Raw genomic sequence first — 23,021 nt, forward strand, 5'->3', positions numbered from 1 at the left:
GGCCTGTGAATTTGTATCTTCTTTCCTCTGCTGTTCCCGGGTTTTCTGCCTGGTACAGAAATGTTAACAGGTGCAAGGCGGCGTCCAGGGGCTGTGGGGCTTTCGTGCCAGCACAAGGGGGAAGGACTGCCTCTGAAAATCTCTCCGACAGTGCTGTGCAGGGCGTCCTCCTTAACCTGGTTCTTCATTATTCTTCCCCACCCCAAAAGGCAAATCTAGGGGCTGCAGAACAGTGGCAACTCCATAAGTGATGCTCTCCCTGTGGAGCCAGTTACCCAGCCTTGCATTTGGAGGCGTTGTACTGCTGGAAGTGCCTGATTTGAGGAAAGACTTAAACCTGAGATCCTGAGCAATTGAGGCTATTCCAGCTCCTGTCCCTACCGTCCAAGGGGATGGGCATGAGGTTACTGGGAGGTCTCGACTCTCTTCCTGGCTTCATTGTGGGATGGGGGGGGGGCAGTCGCTTCCGTCCGCTTGGCCCTTTGTAAAATGAAGCTAAATGCTTCCCTACCTCACCAGCACATTGTCAGGTTTGTCAAGTGCTTTGAGAGCCTCGGCTGGAAGGTGACCGAGGAGATGTTGGTTTGCTTTTTTTCCTCAAGAGTCAGGGTGTTGACCCTGATCACAGTGGTTCTGGCCCAATTCCAGTCTGGACAAGGGCCTACTTCTCTTTGACTGGACCTGGTCGTCTTCTTCCCTTAGCTGTTATTTCTGAGTGCTGCTTCCTAACCTCCCCACTGAGCCATGCAGCACTGGCTTGTTTGGGGTTGCCAGTAGAACCAGAGCCACCTCCAAATGTTGCTTAGCAGCCAGGCTATTCTGCTGGGCCGTGCCTCTCCCTATGTGCCCAGGAGCTCTGGGTGAGGTTCCGCGGGGACGGGACTAGATCCCAGATCTGGGGGACGGCCCATGTCTCCACACCGCCATCCGGCAGCCATGATAAGCTTCCATGCATTAGCACATAGTCCCCGTGGGGATAAACAGTACAGGAAGTACCACCTCAGAAGGCCAGATTGACAGCTTCTCTTGTGGCCCCTGATTGGTCCACACACCCTGTTTAAGCCCACGAGGCGTTCCAGGAAATGTCTGTGCAATGAGGTGGACTCCCCTGCCAGCTGTAGCGCTGGACCTAGCTCTTGGCTTGTGCTCAGACCTCTGATCCTGACTCAGACCCTCAGCTTCTGCCCTTGAACTCTGACTCCAGTCCCACTCCCTCGCATCAGTACTAGGAACCCGACATCAGACCCAGACTCAGGCTACTAGTCTTAGACTCTGATCCCTGACCTAGGCCCCTGGACTCTGGCATCAGCCCTGACCACTAGGCCAGACTGCCCACGCCCCAGTCATGACACACTGCCCGTGGTGGCAGGGCCATGGTAGAACTAGCGCGCTCTTCATTGTGGGCCAGTAGACGTCAAAGGAGAACTGCTTCTGGCAAGGAGTGAGCAGATTCCCCTTCTGAGCCCCACGACAGGGGCTCCTGGGCTTTTGACTGTGCAGGGACCATGGCTGGAATCCTCTGCCATCCCCCCCACCCCCAACACACACACCCAGCAGCATTGTAAGGTATGCCAATGAGTGCCCAAAACACACGACGTACTCCATCCCTGAAGCACCCCTGTACGTGGCAACTCAGCCTCTTTTCCAGCGTGCTCCTTGCTCTACCAGGCAAAGGGCCTCCAAGAAACAGAAGACTCTGTGCACTCTCAACAGCCAGCCCATAGCACAGAGGAAGCCTGGCCTCCCTTCCAAAGCGGCCAGATGCAGGTGTTTCCCTTCGCTCCTCCTCTGACCATCTCATGAGGCCTGAATCAACAATCAGGTAAGCCCCATCTATGCAATGAGCCTTTGTGAGCTGGAGGACCCACGCTCTGTATGAACCGGGATAACTGGTGAATCAGCGAAGCATAGAAGGAGTCACCCACTTCCAGAGGGTATCCCCGCATAGTCTGCAGCTTAATCAACAGACACATTGGGGGCAGGGATAGAATAGAATAGAATATCAGGGTTGGAAGGGACCTCAGGAGGTCATCTAGTCCAACCTCCTGCTCAAAGCAGGACCAATCCCCAGACAGATTTTTACACCAGTTCCCTAAGTGGAACCCTCAAGAATTGAACTCACAACCCTGGGTTTAGCAGGCCAATGCTCAAACCACTGAGCTATCCCTCCCCCAAGCGTTGCTTGCATCGCTAGGAGAGAGCTGCAGCAACGTGGTCACCCCTGTTTACTTTTATAAAGTTAGGGCTGCAGCCTTCTTAGCAAGAAGATACTCCGAGCTGTGGTCCCCAGTTAGGCCCAACATCCTGATTTGCCCATGGGTTGGGAATTCATAGATTCTTTTCCCTTTCTCTCCCTGTGACTGTTACTGCTCATTGCTTCCCAGTGCTGCCACCCAGTGAAAGATTAGGAAGCCAAATTAAAAACATTCCCTGAGGGGTGGGGGTGGGGTTTTTTTTGGTGTGTGTGTGACTGGATCATGATGACCGTACTTGGCTCACCTCACCCGCGGTAAGGATGTCTGTAACGTTTCAGTTGAGTGCAGATCGATGAAGTTCACGTTCTGAAGATTAGTTAAGTGGTTGCGCTGATGTTAATTTTGGTTCTGAGTGATATTCACGCAGCTTTGGAAGGGCACAGCTGGGCAGCACTAGGAAGACGTGTGGTCAAGGGGATGGGTTGCTGAGTAGCACCTTGATCTCCCTGATGAAATCCAGCTAAGGTGCTAATCTTGGTGAAACAAACAGTGGGTAGCAATTGTAACCCACAAAGTCTCCTTGAACGGGCCAAGGCAGGGAATGTTGGGAGCAGAAGGCTTGTGGCAGTTGGGAATGGGGCAGTTTGACCTGGGCAGTTGCAGGGAGAGAAGGTGAAAAGAGTGGGGTGGAAACAGCAGGACGCGCAGAGGAGAAGAGAAACGGGGACCAGTCAGGGAGGAGGAATGCAGAGGAGGCTGTTTAAACAGCTGTTAGATTGAGCAATAAAATACAAGACAGGAGATGGGATTTAGAGGAAATGTGGTTGGGAGATGAAAAGCGTCACTGCCATGGTGAGGAAAATTAGGAGTAAGCAGTGGAAGCAAGCTCTAACAGATTACCAGATCCAAAAAGTAATGAAGAGCAGCAGGAAGGATGTGAAGAATGAAAGGGAGAGAAGGAAGAAATTAACATAGCAAGAGGGAAGTTGAGAGGAACAGCGTGAGCAATGCCCTGCCAACAGAAGTGAGCTCTGGGTTATCCTCTCTCAGGGAAGGTGGGGGCTGAAAGCTTGTCCCTTAGTGAAATATGGGGTGGAAAGATCTCTTGTTCTCCACTGAGTGAGGTCCTGATTCAGGAGAGCACTTAAGCACATGCTTAACTCTCTGTGAGACACTAATTAGTCAGTGTCTTGAGTGGTCAGTGGGTTCATCGGCAGCTTTGCTCTCCCTTTGCATAGCCAGGGGCTCACCCCTGAACAACACACAAATCAGCGACGTGTGGCGTTGGTTATCCAGTTGGGTGCTGGGAGGGTGGACCAGTTAGATGCTCTCGCCGCTGCTGACACCCAGTTTTCTCACCATGGCAGTGAAGCTTTTCACCTCCCGGCCTTTTCTGTCTTGCATTTTTACTGCTCGATCGAACAGCTGTGTAAAATCCACTCAGCCGGACAACCTTCCCTCCTCCCAGCCATTGCACTGATAGCACCTCCTCTCAGAGGACCCCCAGCTGAAAGACACAAGGAGCCAACGTGCAGTTACCCAGACAATTGCAACACATCTAGCAGAATGTAGCTAGCATGGGGCTGCCTGGTTCCTACATGCATGTGTGGGCTATGCAGTGACAGGCAACGTATGTGGAGGGCCTTGTACAGAAGGATTTATGGGAAGTGGTGTTGGGATTCTGTGACATCCAACTCTGGTCACATCCCACTGAGGAAAGAAGAGGGAAAGGACCATTGAGCTGAATGTGATAAACTATAGCGCACGCCAGATGCTTTCCTAGCTAAATAAATCTGTCCCCATCTAGCCCTGGGCTTTGATCCTCAGCTAAGATCGGTTGGGCTGAGCTGGCACTTGGATAGGAGACCACTCAGGAAAATCCAGGTGCTTCCGGAAGCAGTGATAATGATTTGGTAGGTGGTGCTCTTCCCAGGGCCAGCTCCAGGGTTTTGGGCGCCCCAAACAGCCAAAAAAAAAAAAGCCGCGATTGCGATCTGCGGCGGCAATTCGGCGGGAGGTCCTTTGCTCCGAGCGGGAGTGAGGGACCGTCCGCCGAATTGCCGCCGAATAGCTGGACGTGCCACCCCTCTCCCAAGCGGCCGCCCCAAGAACCTGCTTGCCAGGCTGGTGTCTGGAGCCGGCCCTGGCTCTTCCCTCTGCATCGCTACCACCTCAGTGTCATGGTGAGGTGAGAGGGCCTGTGCGGCTGGGTGGGCTTCCCGGGAATTGTGCTCAGCCCCACCTGTGCCTAGTTAACTGCCTCCCTAGGGATGTGTACTGAGGCTTCCTGTCAGAGGCAGCCTGCTCAGCTCTCTAATAGGAGAGATCTGCAGTGAGTAGGGTCAGCAGTGCGGTGGATAGGGAAGGGGTCTAGAGAGAGGGTATGGGCCAAAGCAGGAAGTGCTCCAGGTAGTTGAAGCAAAGGAAATAGAAATAGATTTTTCTCTGCTTGCTACAGGGTCCCTGGACTGCAATCAGGGTAGAGGGAGGGCCATGGTGGCAGGGCTAGTGAGTCTGGAATCAGGCTGAAGACCCAGTAGGAGGTTGCTGGATGACTCATTGTCTTGTTGGACATTTTGTTCTGCCTGGAAGGGGGCTGGACTTTATGATTTGGAAGACCGAGGTACCTGGAGCTGGGGGAACCCAGGTACGGAGCACCAGGTACCAACCTGGTCTTCTCAACGCTGTCTGCCAGTGAAGACGTAAAATGGAGGTTTTGACCATGCGATGGGTGTTGGCACTGGTTTCCTGGCTACATCCAGTTTGCATAACTAGTACACGTCCCACAAATCTCCCCTTCCTGTCTTGAGGAGTTGTGTTGCTGTACTGTTAACTATCTATGGTGCACCTCCCCAGAGATGGGTGCACTTCACTGGTGATGGAGTGATTCCTGAGTACATCACTGGCAAATGATACTGCGATCTTTTAGGAGGAAAAACATGGTGTTAGTATAAGGGACAATAGTATTTTGTATTTATTAAAACCACCTATTGATAACGTGATCAAGGTCCTGATCTCAGGAATTAATAAACCACCCCAAACTTATCCCTCTTTTGCTACTCTCATAAATGTGTTGAAAAACCCAAGCAAACCCCTGCTGGCATATTCACTGTCATTATTTTTGTCATCAAAGAAAATCTTTGGAGTGAGAATGAAAGAGCAGATTTGAGTCTTTTCCTACCTGTGAAACGGGCTTCATTAAAAAGTAATGAAATCCTGCCGGAGCTTTTCAGCTCCCCTATCGATAGAGGCACCCCGAGCGACTCCAGCCCCCGCACTCCTCCTGTCCACCCTGCATATGTAAAAAGGCCACAGCTAAATGCCAGAGCATTTGCATAACCTTGTCTGTCGATCGTTTGCTGGCATTTTGGGGAGAACTGGGAGGAAGCGCTTCACAGGACTGTACTGGTTCCCCTTGTACTGGTAGGCACTGAACTAGAAGCTCATCTCCTGGAAATGAGCACAAAGGCCCTCTCCTTGGACTTCTTCGGGGCCGAAAGCCGGGAGAACAAATGGGCCCAACCTGGCACCTGGTACACAGATTGCAGAAGCTTTTGTCTGTTGAGATCTTTGCCCAATAGGGCACAATCCTTCTACATGAGGAACACGTAGACGATCTGCCAAGTTTCCTGCATCCTGTACAGCTACCCATCGGAATTCCTTCTGTGGTCCCCACAAAGGGGGGCCTGCTGTAGAGGATCAAAGGCTTTATAACAGGGGTCAGCAACCTTTCAGAAGTGTTGTGCCGAGTCTTCATTTATTCACTCTGATTTAAGGTTTTGCGTGCCAGTAGTACATTTTAACGTTTTTAGAAGGTCTCTTTCTATAAGTCTATAATATATAACTAAACTATTGTTGTATGTAAAGTAAATAAAGTTTTTAAAATGTTTAAGAAGTTTCATTTAAAATTAAATTAAAATGCAGAGCCCCCTGGACTGGTGGCCAGGACCCAGGCAGTGTGAGTGCCACTGACAATCAGCTCGTGTGCTGCCTTTGGCATGTGTGCCAGAGGTTGCCTACCCCAGCTTTATAAGTTAGTGGCTTGGGCTACTTCCCCTTCTTCTACCAGACCAAAGTACCAAGCCCTTCCTCTAGGAGGATCTTACTCTCTCTCACACACACACACACTCACTCTTTCTCTCTCTCTCATCTCTGGCATAGGACTCATGATGCAATGACAGCTCATAATCAAGCACAGGGCCAAGCTTGCTCAGAGCACTCCTTCTGTTTTTACCCCCTTCCCAGAGGAGTGGGACTTTAGGGCATCTCCATGATGCTCTCACCTAATCAAGGTTCTTTGGTGTAACCCTTCTCTAGTGGCTAGAGCTGGGGTTCTGCTGTAGGATCTTTGCCAAGTCACTGAACCTTTCTGTGCCTCTGTTTTTTCCGGTTGGTTAAATGGGGCTGATGACACTTGCCTACTTCACAGGGGGGTTGTGAGACTTAATGGTTGAAAAGTGTGGTAAGATCCTCAGGTGGAGGATACTCTAGAAGTGCTAAGTAAGCATTGTAATGGGCTGTCTTGTAATCTGTTAGCCACTGCTGGGTATGGAATGGGGTAAGAACTGCCAAATTGTGGGTCATAGGCCCTATGTTGCTAATAGCTAATGGAGACTCAAGCAGTCATGGTGGGCAGCATAGTGATAACCATGCAGTCTTTGGCAGCAATGGACTCATCCTCTTATTCTCACGTTGCAGCATTGTGGTAGCAACTCTAGTTAAGGCAGTCATGGTACTTCTATTGTAAGATGGCTCACTTGATGATTACCTATTCTGTTCATTGCCTCTGAAGCACCTGGCATTGGCCACTGTTGGAAGACAGGATCCTGGACTAGATGGACATTTAGTCTGACCCAGTATGGCCGATTTTATGTTCTTTAGTCCCTGATTCATGGACACATCCCTGCTCATTCAAGTCAATGGAACTTAAGGATGTACTTAAAGTTAAGCACATGCCTAAGTGCTTTTCTGAATTGGGGCCTAAAGTTCTATTTTCAGCCATTTTATATATTAATGCATTAAACATAACACCCACAGAGGGCATGTGGAGCCTTTGAGTGCTCCTCCTGAGAGATATAAAAAGAGAGTCCCATTTATGGTAATTCTTGGCATATAGTGTTCAATCTAATTTGATTAGGGGAGATGTCCTGGGCAGCTGAGCCCTGGTCCCTCTGCTAAAAAGCCTGCATTAGAGACATGCTCCTCATCAATATTAAATGCTCGGCCAGTAGGAATGCCAAAGGAAAAGAAATGTCAAGTTGGGCGTGGGGGCATGTGCACTGCAGGAAGGGGAGTGGGTTCATGCGGCTTAGAACCTGGCTGGTTAATTTTTAATTACTTCTTTGTAATGACACACACAGGCTCTGATGGGAATATAACAAGAGGGTTTGTTGTAAAGCTGTGTGGTCAGCTAGGCCAGTCTGGGAATAGCCAAGCAAGGCCGCTGCTGCCTGAAAGTAACTAATCTGTCACAGATGGCTGGATTCCAGAAGTAACATTTTCTATTCTTACCTGTGGTCATAGAAACACAAACGATTTTATTAATTACTACCACAGCGTCTTTCATCCACGGATCCCGGAACAATAAATTAACCCTCCTAACTAGAGATGGGCGAATAACTGATTTTTTGGTTTGGTGGCAATTCCAAAAAAAAAAAAAAAAAAAACACCCAAAAACCAGTTTGATCCAAAACAACATTGGCGAATCAACAAAATTGAGAAGATTTGCTATGTATTGAAGAAAATGTTTTGTCTGACATGAAATTAAACATTTGGCTTAGTTTCCAGGGACTCTTTAAAATGAGGGGAAATGAAAGGGTAGATTCACAAAACGGGGGCTGGGGGTGGGGGTGTAGGATAGCTGCTGCCCTTATAATCTTTAGCCCCATGGTTAGGGCACTCACCTGGGATGCGAGAGACCTATGTTCAATTTCCTCTTCTCTCCTGCCCCCCGCACCTCAATGCCTGATGTGGGGCAGGGATTTGAATTTGGGGCTTTCCCAGAGACTCCTGCCTCAGGCTAGCATGTAGGCCAACAGTTAGGGTATTCCCCTACAATGGGGGAGACCCAAGTTCAAATCCCTTCTCCACATCAGCTTTTCTAGAATCTCCTGTGGCACGAGGCAACTGATATTTTCCCCACTGTTGTCTGTCCAGAGCAAGATGTCTGACTCCATCTTTGTCTCATAATGGCAGCATCCTTTTGTAACGTCCTTTGATAGGCCACACTTTGTCCCCCACGCCTTCTCTTCTCTCCAGGTGGGATCCAATCTAAGATGTACCTTATGCTTCTGCCACAGGGTAGCCCGATGGCATGGCCAAACTCCCCTAGCTGTCTGTCTGATTGTTAAGTCCACAGCCTACTGACCCATGTGGTGCAACACTTCCACATTGGTTACACGATCTCTCCAAGGAATTCCCAGTATTCTTCTTAAACAATGCTAGTGAAAGGCATTCAGCTTCCTGTTGCGTACTTTCACCATGTGCCAGATAACGAGGCATTCAATACTGTTGTGAGGGCAATAGCGCAGCACAATATAATTTTAGTGTGTAGATGTATCTTCTTCTTACTCTTCCAGATGTTTGACAAACAGGACACTGAGCCACTGGCTTTGCCAATTCTTGCCTTCCCGTCTTTAGTGAACTGGCCATTGGTACATATTGTACTTCCAAGACGGATGAAGTCCTCGACCCATCATTTGATCTGCATGTCAGGTTATCTCTTTCCTTGTGTGGAAATGGGGGCAGAGTGGAGAATTGAACCGAGGTGTCCTAGTTCCCTCGTGAGTGCTCTAGCCCCTGGGCTAAAGGTTATAAGGGAGGCATTACCACCCCCTCCTCCCATTTTGTGAATGTCACCTAAGTCTTTAAAGAAATATTTTGGCCAAAACTGGTCATCCCAGCTCTGCTCCCTAACACATATGTTACTGTGCATTTTCTCATTAAAGCAGGAGATTCCTTTTAAGTTCCTTTTTGTGTGTGTGTGGGGTGTGTGCTGAGATAGCTGTACTGCTCTCATCATACTTTTGTGCGCCATGAGATGGACACAATGGGATTGCCAGGAAAAGGTCCAAAGACATCTGTTACTAGAACCAGATAATTAAAATGTTGCAAAATAAACAGATTCCAGGAAACTAATTACTATGGTCAGTTAATTTAAGCCTGCATCCTAATGGATAAATAATAGGGGACAGGTGGAGTCCTATGCTTTTCCTCTACTACTGTTCAAAAATCCAGTAGGCTGTTTCAGGTGATACCCCTTTAATGAGCAGCTCTGCAACTGAAAGGTTCCTTAGCAGTTTGAACTGGTCAAATGGGAGGTTGCATTTGCCAGTTGAAAGTGACAGTTTGAATTAGAGTGAGAGACGTGACAGGTGTGACCACTGGGGGGCAGAGTTTGAATGGAGAAGCTTTGGTTGAATTGGGTGGTGAGGGGGTAGATGGGGAATTGGGCTGTTTGAACTGGGCAGGATGATTTGGGCAGCTGGGTGTGAACATTTGAGAATCTCAACTCGAAGTGGGGGAGCTCAGCCTGGCCTTTGAATTGGAGGAGTAACAAGTGGCAGTTGAGAACCATTTTGAATTGGGAGAGCAGGAAGTGGCAGGCTGAAATCGGGGAGCCAGGCATGGCCAGTGAGGGTGGCGTTTGAATTGAGCTGTTGTGAGAAATTTCTGAGAATGGCAGTTGGGAAGTTGCGTTAGTCCATTTGAACTGAAGCAGCCGAGAAAGGTTTAAGATAGGCAGGGACAGCATTTGGGTTCCCGTGGGGAGAGAAACAGACAACAGGCAGGGAGGAAAAGTTTAAGAGACCGGGTCCTCAGTGCGTGAGATGAGCAGCATATGAGACACGAGGGAAGAGAAAGGGATAAAGCCCAAGAAGAGAAATAACAGTGAAAAACCCATGGGAAGAGAGGTGAACTCCTCATTGCATGGAGGGCTTGATAGGAGCTTGACCTGTCTCTGGCGTACATACAGAAACAATGGCTTTGGTAAGAAATCTTGTCACTGGTCTTGTGCCTGCTGATAATAGCTTGGCAGGTGGCAATCGGAGACCTCTGCTGAAACTCAAAGCTAAACAAATATCAGACCCTTAATACCTGCAAATGATGCACAGTCGACTATTGGCTGGTGAGCAGTCTTTTGTCACAAGTGTTGGCTGGTTTGGGGAAATAACATTTCTTAGGATCTACCTATTTCATGTCTACACATCATTCTTTGACTGAGCTGAAGTGTGAACTCAACATTTACTGGTTAAATAGAAGGGTTCACTCTCCAGAACTGCCAAACCAACCCTTTTCACCAGCAGCACTTAAAGGAAATACATTTTAATTTCAGTTAAGCTAACCTACAACTTAACGTAAAATGCAAAATATAATTACGTATGTGCCTTGGCTAAGGATCTCATTACAAGCAGCTGAATTTGATGTTTACAGTGTGGTTTGAGATTGCAATTTAAAGCTGGATCGAAATAATTATGAGCAGAAAGTTATTATATGTCTGAATATGGAGTCAATACAATTTGTTGAATGCAGATGCCCTGTTGCCAGCTGAACTATTGTATTTAAGGCTGCGCTTCGTTAAGTAGTCATTCTGAGGCTGGTTGAACGTTGTGGTTTCTGATCTGTGGCATGATTGTTTCCTTTGTTTAATCTTACTTGACTTTTATCCTTCGTAATGATTAGTGGGATCACGGTTACAACAGCAGCCAGAAGCCCCAACCAGGAGTGGACCTCATTGTGCTAAGCTCTGTCCAAACAGATACTATGGGATGGTCTTTGCTCCAAAGGCATCAAAATTGAAATTGACAGGATAGACCAAGGGATGCAACGTACAAGCAGAGTGGTCAGGAAGCGCCAAATCATCCTTGCTTCAAGTTGCCCTGTTGAGGCTTCTAGCCCACCTTGTGCAGCAGCCCATGGACAATGTGCTGAACAGAGATCTTCATAAAGACTCATGCCTGGTCCCTGGAGCAGATGGTGCCCAGAAGAGCAATTGCTCTGGGATATAACAATAAGCCCTGCTGGCAATGTTTGAGGATACCCACCCTCCACCTAATGAAGAAACTAACATTACCACCTAGAGACTGGCAGCTCAGGAAAAGATGAAGGGGCCCTCAGCACTATTCTACTGTGATAGGAATTGTAGCAGTATGCTTCCTGCATTCATTATGATGTTTCTTTTCCTCCTCCTCAAACTTAAGGCTCAGCATAGCCTGACACTGGAGACCTTTTGCTGTTTCTTTTCTTGCCTTTGTGTTTGAGGCCAGTTGAGAGTGGTACCAATGCAATGGATCCTCACAGGATAGACCTATCGGATGTTTTGAATGTGGGGCCAAATATGTCCCTGTGTTGACAGCTTCATGCTGTGGTATTACCATCTTTGGACCCATTAGATAGCCTAGCCTTCAGAAAGTACCTGCCCTGCTTTGTTCCACTGGAACAAAGTTCTTAGATGCTGAAATATTTCCAGCACATGCTATGTGACCTCAGCCAAGTTCCTTCCCCTCTGTCTCAGTTTCCTTATCAGGGATCTTGAAAAGTGTTATGGATAAGTTAACCATGGCTCTAAATACTTATTGTTGCCACTAGGGGGAGCCGCACAGCCATCACAAACATTCAGAGGCTCTGCGCTGGAGAACTGCTAAAACAACTCCTGGTCCTGTGTAGAACATATCCCAAAGCAATAATCCTTTACCACAGGATGTGATGCATGGTCTAGATCCAAGTTCTGAATGCAGCATTGCCTATTGCAAAGGGTTTGGCGTAATATACACCGAGCGAATTAATGAAAATATAGTTACTGGAGCCCGGGGAAGCTTCTGTCCCTCCCCATACTACAGCAGGAGCGATGTTCAGGCAAGCTCTAGGGATTTTACTTTGCAATAGCAGTGAGCTGCTGGTATCTGAATAGCTGCTTCTTCTTGTCAGTTTGGGTTTCTAATTCTGTTGCTTTGGCTGACACAAATTTACAGTAGATGAATGGATAGCTGCCTGCATTAAATAGCTTAGTAGAGAGACCCACGCAGAACTACGTGGCTTTACTAAAAGGATGGTTGCGCAGAGCAAAGTGTTAAAGGCTAACTCTGCACTTGGAGGTGGGGATGTGATTCCCAGGCAGCTCTGGTAGACATATTGGCGCTAGCTCTCTCATCCAGATAACCTGATAGAAATAGTAGCGTGCCTGTGATAGTAAAGGCAGAGCACCGGGACTAGCCATCTGCCATAAATGCAAACCTGCCTCTTTGCTGTGGGTACCTACGCGGGGCAGCTAGCGTGAGCATGCCCGCTAGAAATGGGAATTACACCCCAGCTCCAAGTGCAGAGGCGGGGAGGTCAGTAAAGCCCATGTGTATTAACCAGGGGCGGCTCCAGGCACCAGCGCAGCAAGCGCGTGCCTGGGGCCGCAAGGTGCGGGGGGCGGCCGTCAAGCTGCCTTCCGCAGCATGCCTGCGGGAGGTCCGCCAGTCTTCGGTGGTAATTCGGCGGCGGGGATGCTGAAGGCGCGGCACCGGCGGACCTCCCGCAGGCATGCCGCTGAATCTGTGTGGCCAGCGGACCGCCTGCAGGTGCGCCGCCGAAAGCCACCTGACAGCCGTGCTTGGGGCGGCAAAAACCATAGAGCTGCCCCTGGTATTAACGCAGTGTAAATAAACAGTTGGTGAAGGAGATGGATTTATGGATGCATGCACAAAGGGAGGGAGGCACGCACACGCAGAAGCATCTACTACCTGCATGGGCAGGTGGATGCAACACTAAATTGCACCGTTGGTTGGATGCATTTTAGGCGCACGTGCAGGGAGATGCTCGTGTTCCATGTTCAGCTGCAAAGGTTCGGCAGGTCTGTGCGTGTTCCATAGTGGGAATGGAGCAGCGTGGTGCACGGACGGCTGCACGCTTCCACACGCGAATGCATGAAGCATTGCTAGATGCACTCAAGCTCCAGGCCCGTCTAAAGAGGCGTTGCCGAAGGCGACGGGCGGTTGCCTGGGCCCCGGTGCTACCAAGTCCACGTCCAGACCACTGCAAGCACGCGCCAGCTCCACCTGGGCACAGACCCGCGGAAGAGCGCGCGCCTTCGTTGGTTGCTCCCCTGGCAGTCTCCGCCCCCTGAGGCAGAGAGTCTCTTCCATTGGCTCGCAGAGTCCCGCTAGCCACGCCCCTCTCCCTTAGAGTACACACACGAGTCACGCGCTCGCCGGTTGTTAACTCAGCGGGGAGGGGGTGGGGCAGGCTTCGGCAGGGCCCTGCCCCTGCCGCCTCGGCATTGGCTGGGGGACGGCTTCTGGGCCCCGCCCAGTGGTCCCGTGCCTGCCCTGATTGGCCGCGCGCGCGGCCGGCTCCGTCCCTGGGAGAGGGGTTGAAGCGGCTCCTCTCAGGGCCCGGCAGTCGGCGCCTGTCAGCTCTCGCGGGCAGCCAGTGCCGCCGCCGCCGCGGGATGCAGCCGTCCCGCTATGTTTGGCCCCGGCGGTTCTGATCCCTGCCTCAAGATGGCGCTGGGCTCGGCCGCGCTGCCCGCTCGGAACATGGCGGGGGGCGGTCGGGGGGCGCGGGTCCTGCTGCTGCTGCTCCTCAGCGGCTGCTTGGGCGAGCAGCCCCCGGCCGCCGCCGCCGGCGTCCCCTCCGCCTCCTCGGCCGGGGGCAGCGGGGCGCCGGGCGACGCGGAGGAGACGGTGATCATCGGGCTGCGGCTGGAGGACACGAACGACGTCTCCTTCATGGAGGGGGGCGCGCTGCGGGTGAGCGAGCGGACGCGGGTCAAGCTGCGGGTCTACGGGCAGAACATCAACAACGAGACCTGGTCCCGCATCGCCTTCACCGAGCACGAGCGGCGGCGGAGCGGGCGGCCGCCGGCCGAGCAGGAGGACGGGCCGCCGGAGGGCAGCTCCCCGCAGCGCTGCGGCATCCGCACCTCGGACATCATCATCCGGCCGCACATCGTGCTCAACCGCCGCACCTCGGGCATCATCGAGATCGAGATCAAGCCCCTGCGCAAGACCGAGAAGAGCAAGTCCTACTACCTGTGCACCTCGGTGTCGGGCCCGGCCGCGCTGGGGGCCGCCGGCCCCCCCGGGGGCGGCCCGGTCGGGGCCGACGGCCCCGCCGGCCCCCCGCCCTGGACCGAGACCACCTGGATCTACCACGACGGCGAGGACACCAAGATGATCGTGGGCGAGGAGAAGAAGTTCCTGCTGCCCTTCTGGCTGCAGGTGATCTTCATCTCGCTCCTCCTCTGCCTCTCGGGCATGTTCAGCGGCCTCAACCTGGGCCTCATGGCCCTGGACCCCATGGAGCTGCGCATCGTGCAGAACTGCGGCACCGACAAGGAGAGGAACTACGCCAAGCGCATCGAGCCGGTGCGCCGCCAGGGCAACTACCTGCTGTGCTCCCTGCTGCTGGGCAACGTGCTGGTCAACACCACCCTCACCATCCTGCTGGATGACATCGCCGGCTCTGGGCTGGTAGCCGTGGTGGTCTCCACCATCGGCATAGTCATCTTCGGCGAGATCGTGCCGCAAGCCATCTGCTCCCGTCATGGCTTGGCCGTGGGTGCCAACACCATCTTCCTCACCAAGTTCTTCATGATGATGACCTTCCCAGCCTCCTACCCTGTCAGCAAGCTGCTGGACTGCGTGTTGGGCCAGGAGATCGGCACGGTCTACAACCGCGAGAAGCTGCTTGAGATGCTGCGGGTCACCGACCCTTACAACGATCTGGTCAAGGAGGAGCTTAACATCATCCAAGGGGCGCTGGAGCTGCGCACCAAGACGGTGGAGGACGTGATGACCCCACTCCGAGACTGCTTCATGATCGCCGCTGAGGCTGTTCTGGACTTCAACACCATGTCTGAGATCATGGAGAGTGGCTACACTCGCATCCCCGTCTTCGAGGGCGACCGCTCCAACATTGTGGACCTGCTCTTCGTCAAGGACCTGGCCTTTGTGGACCCAGATGACTGCACCCCGCTCAAGACCATCACTCGCTTCTACAACCACCCGCTGCACTTTGTCTTCAACGATACCAAGCTTGATGCCATGCTGGAGGAGTTCAAGAAAGGTGGGGCCATGGGGGGGGCGGGGCGCTGGGGCATCTGGCTACCCGCCCTAGCAAGCTGGGCTGAGAGTAGAGGGGTATGTGGCAGATGGGCATTTGTCCATCCCCCTTTCCCTAAAGGCTGATGTGTGGATTTGCATAGATGTGGGGCTCCTTCTGGTAAACCTGTTTCTGCCTCCCTATTTATTTGTCCACATATAGGAGCTCCGCTGATGTGGCTCTGCAAAACCCCCTCCCCCCCCATATTGTTTGTGGTCCACACTCTCCTTCAGTTAGTCTGAGAGTAATGAAATTGCGTTGCTGCTGTAGATCCCTAATATCTTCCGGGCTTTGCACACACGTGCTGAGATAAACAAGGCTTTTAAACTTCATTCATAGATTCAGCTGGGCTATTTCGGTGCCATGCTTGTTTGTGTTAGTTCGCCCAGCTGATCTGATTGACGTTTAGGGTTTGTAGCTCATGAATAGCCTCAGGGCTTTTTGCACGTGTGTTACAATTATATTTTACTTGTTTGTTAATGCCACATGCCAGGGTTAAACCCCCTCCCTCCCCCTGGTCCTTTGCCCAGTAACCACAAGCTGAGCCGTGTGTATACACAACCCTTCTAACTGATCTACACATCCTGGTGTGTGGCATAGCATGTGTGTTGGTTGTCTAAATGTTGGATCAAAGCTACCCTGCAGTTTTGTAACGTTTACCCCAGGAATTTCCAGTCTTCCCTTAGTTGTGGGGTGAGTTCTCCTGGCAGAAACATCTGTACTTCTGTTTTGGATTTCTTTTGTCGTAAACAATGGCACAGCAAGTTTCAGCTCTGTTCCTCTGTAAAGTAATAGAGCGGCTGCTTACATTGTGTAGGGAAATTTTTCCAAAGGGCTGGGAAATGAAGTTCCAAATTAATTGCATGTTTGTGGAGACCCTTGCTGGGAAACTCAGAGCAGTGTGGATCTCCTGAAGTCTGTCATATCCTGGGAGCTGTGATCAAAGTACTACTGAAAAGTTCAGTCACTGGGCGATAACCTCACTGAAGGAGGAGCTCCTTGGAGCACTATGCCCAGGTAAATACGGGAATATTAGAGTTAACCTTTTCTCATGGTAACTCCTGCACTTTAGATGAACTCTGTAAATTGCACCTAGGATTTTTCTAGGCAATAAGCTCTGCCATTTAAATTTCTGTTCAGCATCTGATTTGTGTGCTAAGCTTTAAATGATCCCTATGTTTTGACTTCTAATTTAACCCAGTTACTGGGGTCTAAAGGCGGACTACATACGCTGCAAATTTTGGATTTCCTTTTGATTAAAAATAAATGGGCTATCTTAGTTAGTAAACATTAGTAAGTGTCTCGTTTGTTCATCTTGCCTAATTGAGCTAGTAATTTGAAGCTTTACAGTCCATTTCCTACCAGCGGTTTTGGAGCTGATCAAGGGGGAAGGGAGACTTAGACTCACTTGTTTCCTGACTCTTTGACTTGTAGATTCTCTAGTGTAAAACAGCTTTGGGAAATTGAATTGTGTGCTGTCTAGCTTCAAGACTTAATTCTTGGTGTGTTAATATTGATTTCATGTTTTTTAGCAATAGTATTCTTTTCTATAAGGTCATTCAGTCTTCTTTAGTTGCTTGACTTAAGGTCAGGGTCACATGGTCTTAAATTTGGTTGAGTAGTGGTGTGCCTATCAAGGAATTAAAATGACTTTGAAACCTCTGTTTCTCTTACTGAAGGAGTTAAATTCCACTAGATTGCTGCTAGCAGGGGTATTCTTATTTGGTTGTTGGGAGAAGCAGATTTGAGAATTTCAGCCCTTCCAGTGTGGGTGACCAGATATTCCCTGTTGTGATTCATGAGGATTATGATAAAATAGCTATCTTTTGCTTCCTCTATGTATGTACCCTGAAGATCTTTCCATTGTAGTCACTGAGGACTTGTATGCATGGGGAAATTAACCAGCACAGGTTGTGACCCGGTGTGCCTAGAGCAGCCCTCACTGGAAATGCCAAGGTCAGGGCAGGCTGCAAAAGGGAGAGCAGATACTCCCAAGACTGGTGGGTAACACTGAAGTTAAACTCCCCCAACCAGTCACAAACTGTGCTTTTGATCCCCCACATTGGTTATCAAGAAGCAAAAATGAAATCACACAGCCCCCTGTATTTTATTCCAGTTCTATGGCTCACAATCAGCACATAGGTCCAGTACAATGAGAAGTTCTTTTAAAAAACTCTGCTCACGTATACAAAATGTTCTTCTGACCCAGAAGGGTCAGCCACCTACCAGGACAATATAGGTTTGGATCTTACCCAAAATACCACGCTGCCAGCTAACCCTTTAGTGTCTAAATCTATAGGTTTATCATAAAGAAAAAAGAACAAGAAGAAAGTTGTTAAATGGTAAAGCAATCACATACACCTCTACCTCTACGCTGTCCTTGGGAGCCAAAAAAATCTCACCACGTTATATCGAACTTGCTTTATTCCGCCGGAGTGCGCAGCTCCCCCCCCCCCCCCGAGCACTGTTTTACCGCGTTATAGCGAGGTAGAGGTGTACCTAAAAAGACTTCAAAGTACATATATCAAGTTCTTAGCAGTATTGGTGAGTTTGCTGGCTTGAAAGTCCCTCTGGAATACATCCACAGCTTGAATGGGTCATTCAGTCCTTTGTTCAGAGATTCAGTTTGTAGCAAAGTTCCTCCAGAGGTAAGAAGCAGGACTGAAGGCAAACTTGAGATGATGCAGCTGCCCTTTATAGTCCTTTTGTCATGTGTCTGGTACTTCCTTTGTTTCAAGCACAAACTCATAGCACATGGCATTGAAAGTCCTTAGAGTTCTGTCTGTAGGCAAGCCCCTGCATGCCTTGCTGAGTCATAAGGTGTAGTCCTTGGCTCCTTTCAATGGGTTCATTGTACAGCTGATGTCCCTTGATGGGCCATCAAGCAGGCCTAGTGCTGATGCCAAGCTGTCTGGGAGTGTCACCCAGAAACACGGTGCAAGTTTGGAAATATAGATGTACCGTACATATCTGTAACTCATAATACAAAGGTGATACAAACATATAAACAAGATGGGTTTCAGAGTAGCAGCCGTGTTAGTCTGTATCCGCAAAAAGAACAGGAGTACTTGTGGCACCTTAGAGACTAACAAATTTATTAGAGCATAAGCTTTCGTGGGCTACAACCCACTTCTTCGGATGCATATTGAGTGAAACATATATTGAGGAGATATATATATACACACATACAGAGAGCATGAACAGGTGGGAGTTGTCTTACCAACTCTGAGAGGCCAATTAAGTAAGAGAAAAAATTGCAAATCAGAACATTTTCACAGATACCTTACAGGGCATATCTGGTCAGATTCCTTGCTATTTTGCAATAATGATATCAATGATAAACATAAAGTGTTCCGCAGATTCCATACAGCATCACACAGGTATTCCAAAATAACTCCCCCATGCAAACACGCTACTCTGAGAAGGACAAAGGGTATAGAAGAGCTTCCATATGAGAAGAGATTAAAAAAGATGAACTTTTTAGCTTGGAAAAGAGATGACTGGGGGGATATGATAGGGGTCTATAAAATCATGAATGGTATAGAGAAAGTGAATAAGGAAGTGTTGTTATTTACTCCTTCACATAACACAAGAACCAGTGGTCACCCAATGAAATTAATAGGCAGCAGGTTTAAAACAAACAGAAGGAAGTACTCCACACAACACACAGCCTGTGGAACTTGTTGCCAAGTGGTGGTGGTGTATAATGGGGTTCAAAAAAGAATTAGATAAGTTCATGGAGGATAGATACATCAATGGCTATTAGCCAAGATGATCAGGGATGCAACCCCATGGTCTGGGTATCACTAGCCTCTGATTGCCAGAAGTTGGGAGTGGATGACAGGTGATGGATTACTCCATGATTGCCTGTTCTGTTCATTTGCTCTGAAGCATCTGGCATTGGTCACTGTTGGAAGACAAATACTGGGCTAGATGGATCTTTGGTCTGATCCAGTATGGCTGTTCTTACGTTCTGAAATAAGTGACTTTTCTGGAATATGGGGGAGTTACTTTGGCATAGCTAAACTATGACAGAGTAGGTATGCCTGTCAATTTCGTTGTGTAGACAAGCCATGGTGTTAGTGCTTTTTCCATTTAAAACTGAACCCCCCCCCCCCCCCCCCCCCCCGGAAATGTTTCCTTAAAATACCAGCTCTGTCCTAACCCAGGTTCCTGTTCAAGCATAGATATGCTGGAGATGAAGTGCTTCTTTTGTGCCTTTTGAAACTAGCGCAAACATCTGATAGGTTTGGGAAATTTTTTGCAAAAGTCAGAACCTTTTGAGGAACACTTCACTAGGGGAAACTTGCACATTGTCATGGGAATTTAGTTAGTTTTCAGGAGAACATTTTACTGTCCTGCACTTCATTCATTTCCAGCACCGTAGAAAGCTTATGATATCTTAACCATCCCCTTCCTTCCCCTCCCTGTACGCTGTCCACAATTTCTTGTCATGGGCATGTAAATGTTACAGTGCTGTCATAGAGTGAGTACTTAAATTGGTAAAGAAATAACCTGTTTTCTCTGAAAACACATTAGTCTGTCAGACAGGGATTGAAGCTCCTTTTTTTTTTTTTTTTTTTTTTAAGATGGAAACTTTTAGATGGACCCCCCTCCCCCGCCCCATTTCTAAGCTGAACAACATAGACTGGAAACTTATAAGGAAAAGCTGGAAAAACTCACCTGCACTGGGGCCTTGTGGGGTATATGCCCCCAATTAGTTTGGAAGAGGAATTGATGGCTTTATACTTGATCTGACCTCCGGGCTGTGCTCCTGTATGGTGTGGTGCTGAGCAAATTATAAATCTATAATGTTTTGAGACCTTGAATAACTGCTGTCAGATCCTTCTGTATGTGACGTGCACACACTGTTTTAGCTCATCATTCTCTCTCTCTCTCTCTCCCTGTTTGTTTAGAAAGAATACAATACAAATTGAGGCCTCTCCCGTAGACCTAGGGGACCTAACTACTTTTGTCAGTGCACAGGAAGAAGGGCATGCGTATGTATGTAACACTTGCTACTGTTCCTGAGCGATGCTCTCCATTAATGGGAGGGTAGGTCCCATAGACGGGAATAAATCTAATCTGTATTAGTATCGGCTCTGTTGTTGTAAGGAGGAGCAAGGGAATGTAGCATACAAGGACTTGAATCAGTGGCTTAGAATCCACGGTGGGGAGTGAATTAGGGAAAAAAATCTTATGTCTTGGAAAGAACCTAGTGGACATCTCTCCACTTGCATCCCTTTCCCAGTTGACAAGTGTTTCTAGCGACACTGTTTCCCGAGGCCCTAGCTGAATGCTATCTGGCTTTTGTTCTTGCTGTTTCTTTTTGCTGGCTGATCTTTGCATGTGTGATCCTAAATCCAAAGCGTTCTATTTCTAGCTCCCTGCATGCCAAAGCTGCAAGAATTGTGTTGTAATACTAATAGTGTAAAACTGGCACGCTTAACATGAACCATTGTACAGCAGCTTTCATGGTGCCCTTTACAGCTTTGGTATGCAGCAGTTTCTCAATCCGTTTCTTTATATCTGCTACAGTAGGAGATCTGGGGACTTTGAATCTTGTGTTTTGATCTTGTTTTATCTGTTTGCTACTACATTATTCTAAATATCCGAGTGGGGAATGAATAACCTGTTCCATAAATGTAGTGGTAACGCAAGGTAACTGTGTGTTGCAATTCTGAAGCAATGCAGCTCTTACGTTTATTTTCATATTTACAAAGCAGTTCTAGAAAGTGTTTTGATTCCTCATTAAAATCTATGCTAATTAATCTGGACCCTGAGAATTTCCCCTCCCTGGAACTCATATCAGGTTTAACGGTGATCTAGGAGTTGTGTTTGGTTTCACATACTAGACATCTTGTCTCTCAGTAGTGCATACGTTTGATACCCATGTTCCTAGTCTAGTCTCTGCTCGGTGCACGGGACCTATAAAATATATAGGGGTGTGTTCTTAATGTAAGTGCATCAGGACTCTACTTTAGCTGTCTTCTCTATTGGAAGGGTAGAGTAGTGGATGATTAGAGCCATAAGGATGCAAAACTATGTATTTTCCTTGTCTTCAATTCATGTGACAGTAGATCAGGTCAGAAATTCACTCTGTTTACGCTCAAGCTAGGTACTTCTTTGATGTAGCTATAGCTCAAAACTCTGTGCAGTTATTTTTCCTAATTTTTTAAGTGACAGAGAAATGTGATTCAGAACATGAGCTCCAATCAAGCCAAACTGTAATTTATAATTTCTCACATGGGCAGGCTTTGACTAATGGGTGTGAAATGCCCATTTTCTACCAGATAACCCACTAGGGTCTGTTTCTTCTGTGCAGTTACTTTCTTGATTAATGTTGTGGCCGTAGGCCCAAATAAGAGAAGAATCTGAATAAATCCCCCGTGGCGATTATAAGAAGCTTGTAAAACTGTTTCTTGGAAAACAATGTACATTAAAGTTGCCTGTTGCCGTGTTAATAAAAGGGTTCCATGGGCCTTATAGAGGAATAACCTGCATAAAGAAGTGGAAATATGGAGGTTCAGTTTGGAGTTTGTGAAATGTTTTATTTGGGGGGAGTGGGATGGGAATTTGCCTCCATGAAATAGGAGGCTTTTAGCACTCAGACTGCAGATTTCTCTCCTCTTGCCTCTAGCCCCAGACTGAGATCTATATGAGGGGTAAATGCCACATGGCACCAAACTGCCTCTTGCCATACAAAATGATGGGGGTCTAAATTAGCTGTTACCACTCAAGAAAGAGACCTTGGAGTCATTGTGGATAGTTCTCTGAAAACATCCACTCAATAAGCAGCAGCGTTCAAAAAAGCTAACAGAATTTTAGGAACCATTAGGAAAGGGATAGTAAGACAGAAAATATCATAATGCCACTATATAAATCCATGTTATGCCCACACGTTGCATACTGAGTGCAGTACTGATCACCCCATCTCAAAAAAGATGTATATTAGAACTGGAAAAGATACAGAGAAGGGCACCACAAATGATTAAGGGTGTAAAACAGCTTTCATATGAGGAGAGATTAAAAAGACTGGGACTTTTCATCTTGGAAAAGAGACAACTAAGGGGGGTTACGGTAGAGGTCTATAAAATCCTGAATGGTGTGGAGAATGTGTTATTTACTCCTTTATATAACACAAGAACCAGGGGTCACCCAATGAAATTAATAGGCAGCAGGTTTAAACAAACAAAAAGGAAGTAGGTTTCAGAGTGGTAGCCGTGTTAGTCTGTATCAGCAAAAAGAACGAGGAGTACTTGTGGCACTTTAGAGACTAACAAATTTATTTGAGCATAAGCTTTCGTGGGCTAGGAAGTACTTCTTCAGGCAACGCCCAGTCATGCAGTGGAACTCGTTGCCAGGGGATGTTGTGAAGGCCAAAAGTATATAACTAGGTTCAAAAAAGAATTAATTTCATGGAGGATAGGTTCATCAAAGGTGATTAGCCAAGATGGTCAGGGATGCAACCCCATGTTATGGGTGTCCCTTGCCTCTGACTGTCAGAAGCTGGGAGTGGATGACAGGGGATGGATCTCTTGATTGCCTGTTTTGTTCATCCCTTCTGAAGCGTTTGGCATTGGCCACTGTTGGAAGACAGGATAGTGGGCTAGATGGGCTATTGGTCTGACCCCCAGTATGGCTCTTCTTATGTCTCTCTGACAGCTTAGCTCTTGCAGTTACTGTGCTGCCAGAGGCTTCAACTGCTGCTGGACTTGCAGGACTCCTTGGGGCCAT

General features: G+C 48.4%; 1 protein-coding gene across 1 annotated transcript in view; it reads left to right on the top strand.

Annotated features, from left to right (window-relative positions):
* The first annotated feature begins 12,722 nt into the window (after positions 1-12,722).
* Positions 12,723-23,021, top strand: part of CNNM2 (cyclin and CBS domain divalent metal cation transport mediator 2) — a 166,246-nt gene continuing 155,947 nt past the window's right edge. Inside the window, exons 1-3 of the mRNA XM_026651047.1 lie at positions 12,723-12,760; positions 13,406-13,435; positions 13,741-15,248. Coding sequence (XP_026506832.1) covers positions 12,723-12,760; positions 13,406-13,435; positions 13,741-15,248 — 1,576 coding nt within the window. The remainder of the gene's footprint in view (positions 12,761-13,405; positions 13,436-13,740; positions 15,249-23,021) is intronic.

The sequence above is a fragment of the Terrapene carolina genome, unplaced genomic scaffold, assembly GCF_002925995.2.
Source record: "Terrapene carolina triunguis isolate 2854851 unplaced genomic scaffold, T_m_triunguis-2.0 Scaffold95, whole genome shotgun sequence".
Classification (NCBI taxonomy): domain Eukaryota; kingdom Metazoa; phylum Chordata; order Testudines; family Emydidae; genus Terrapene; species Terrapene triunguis.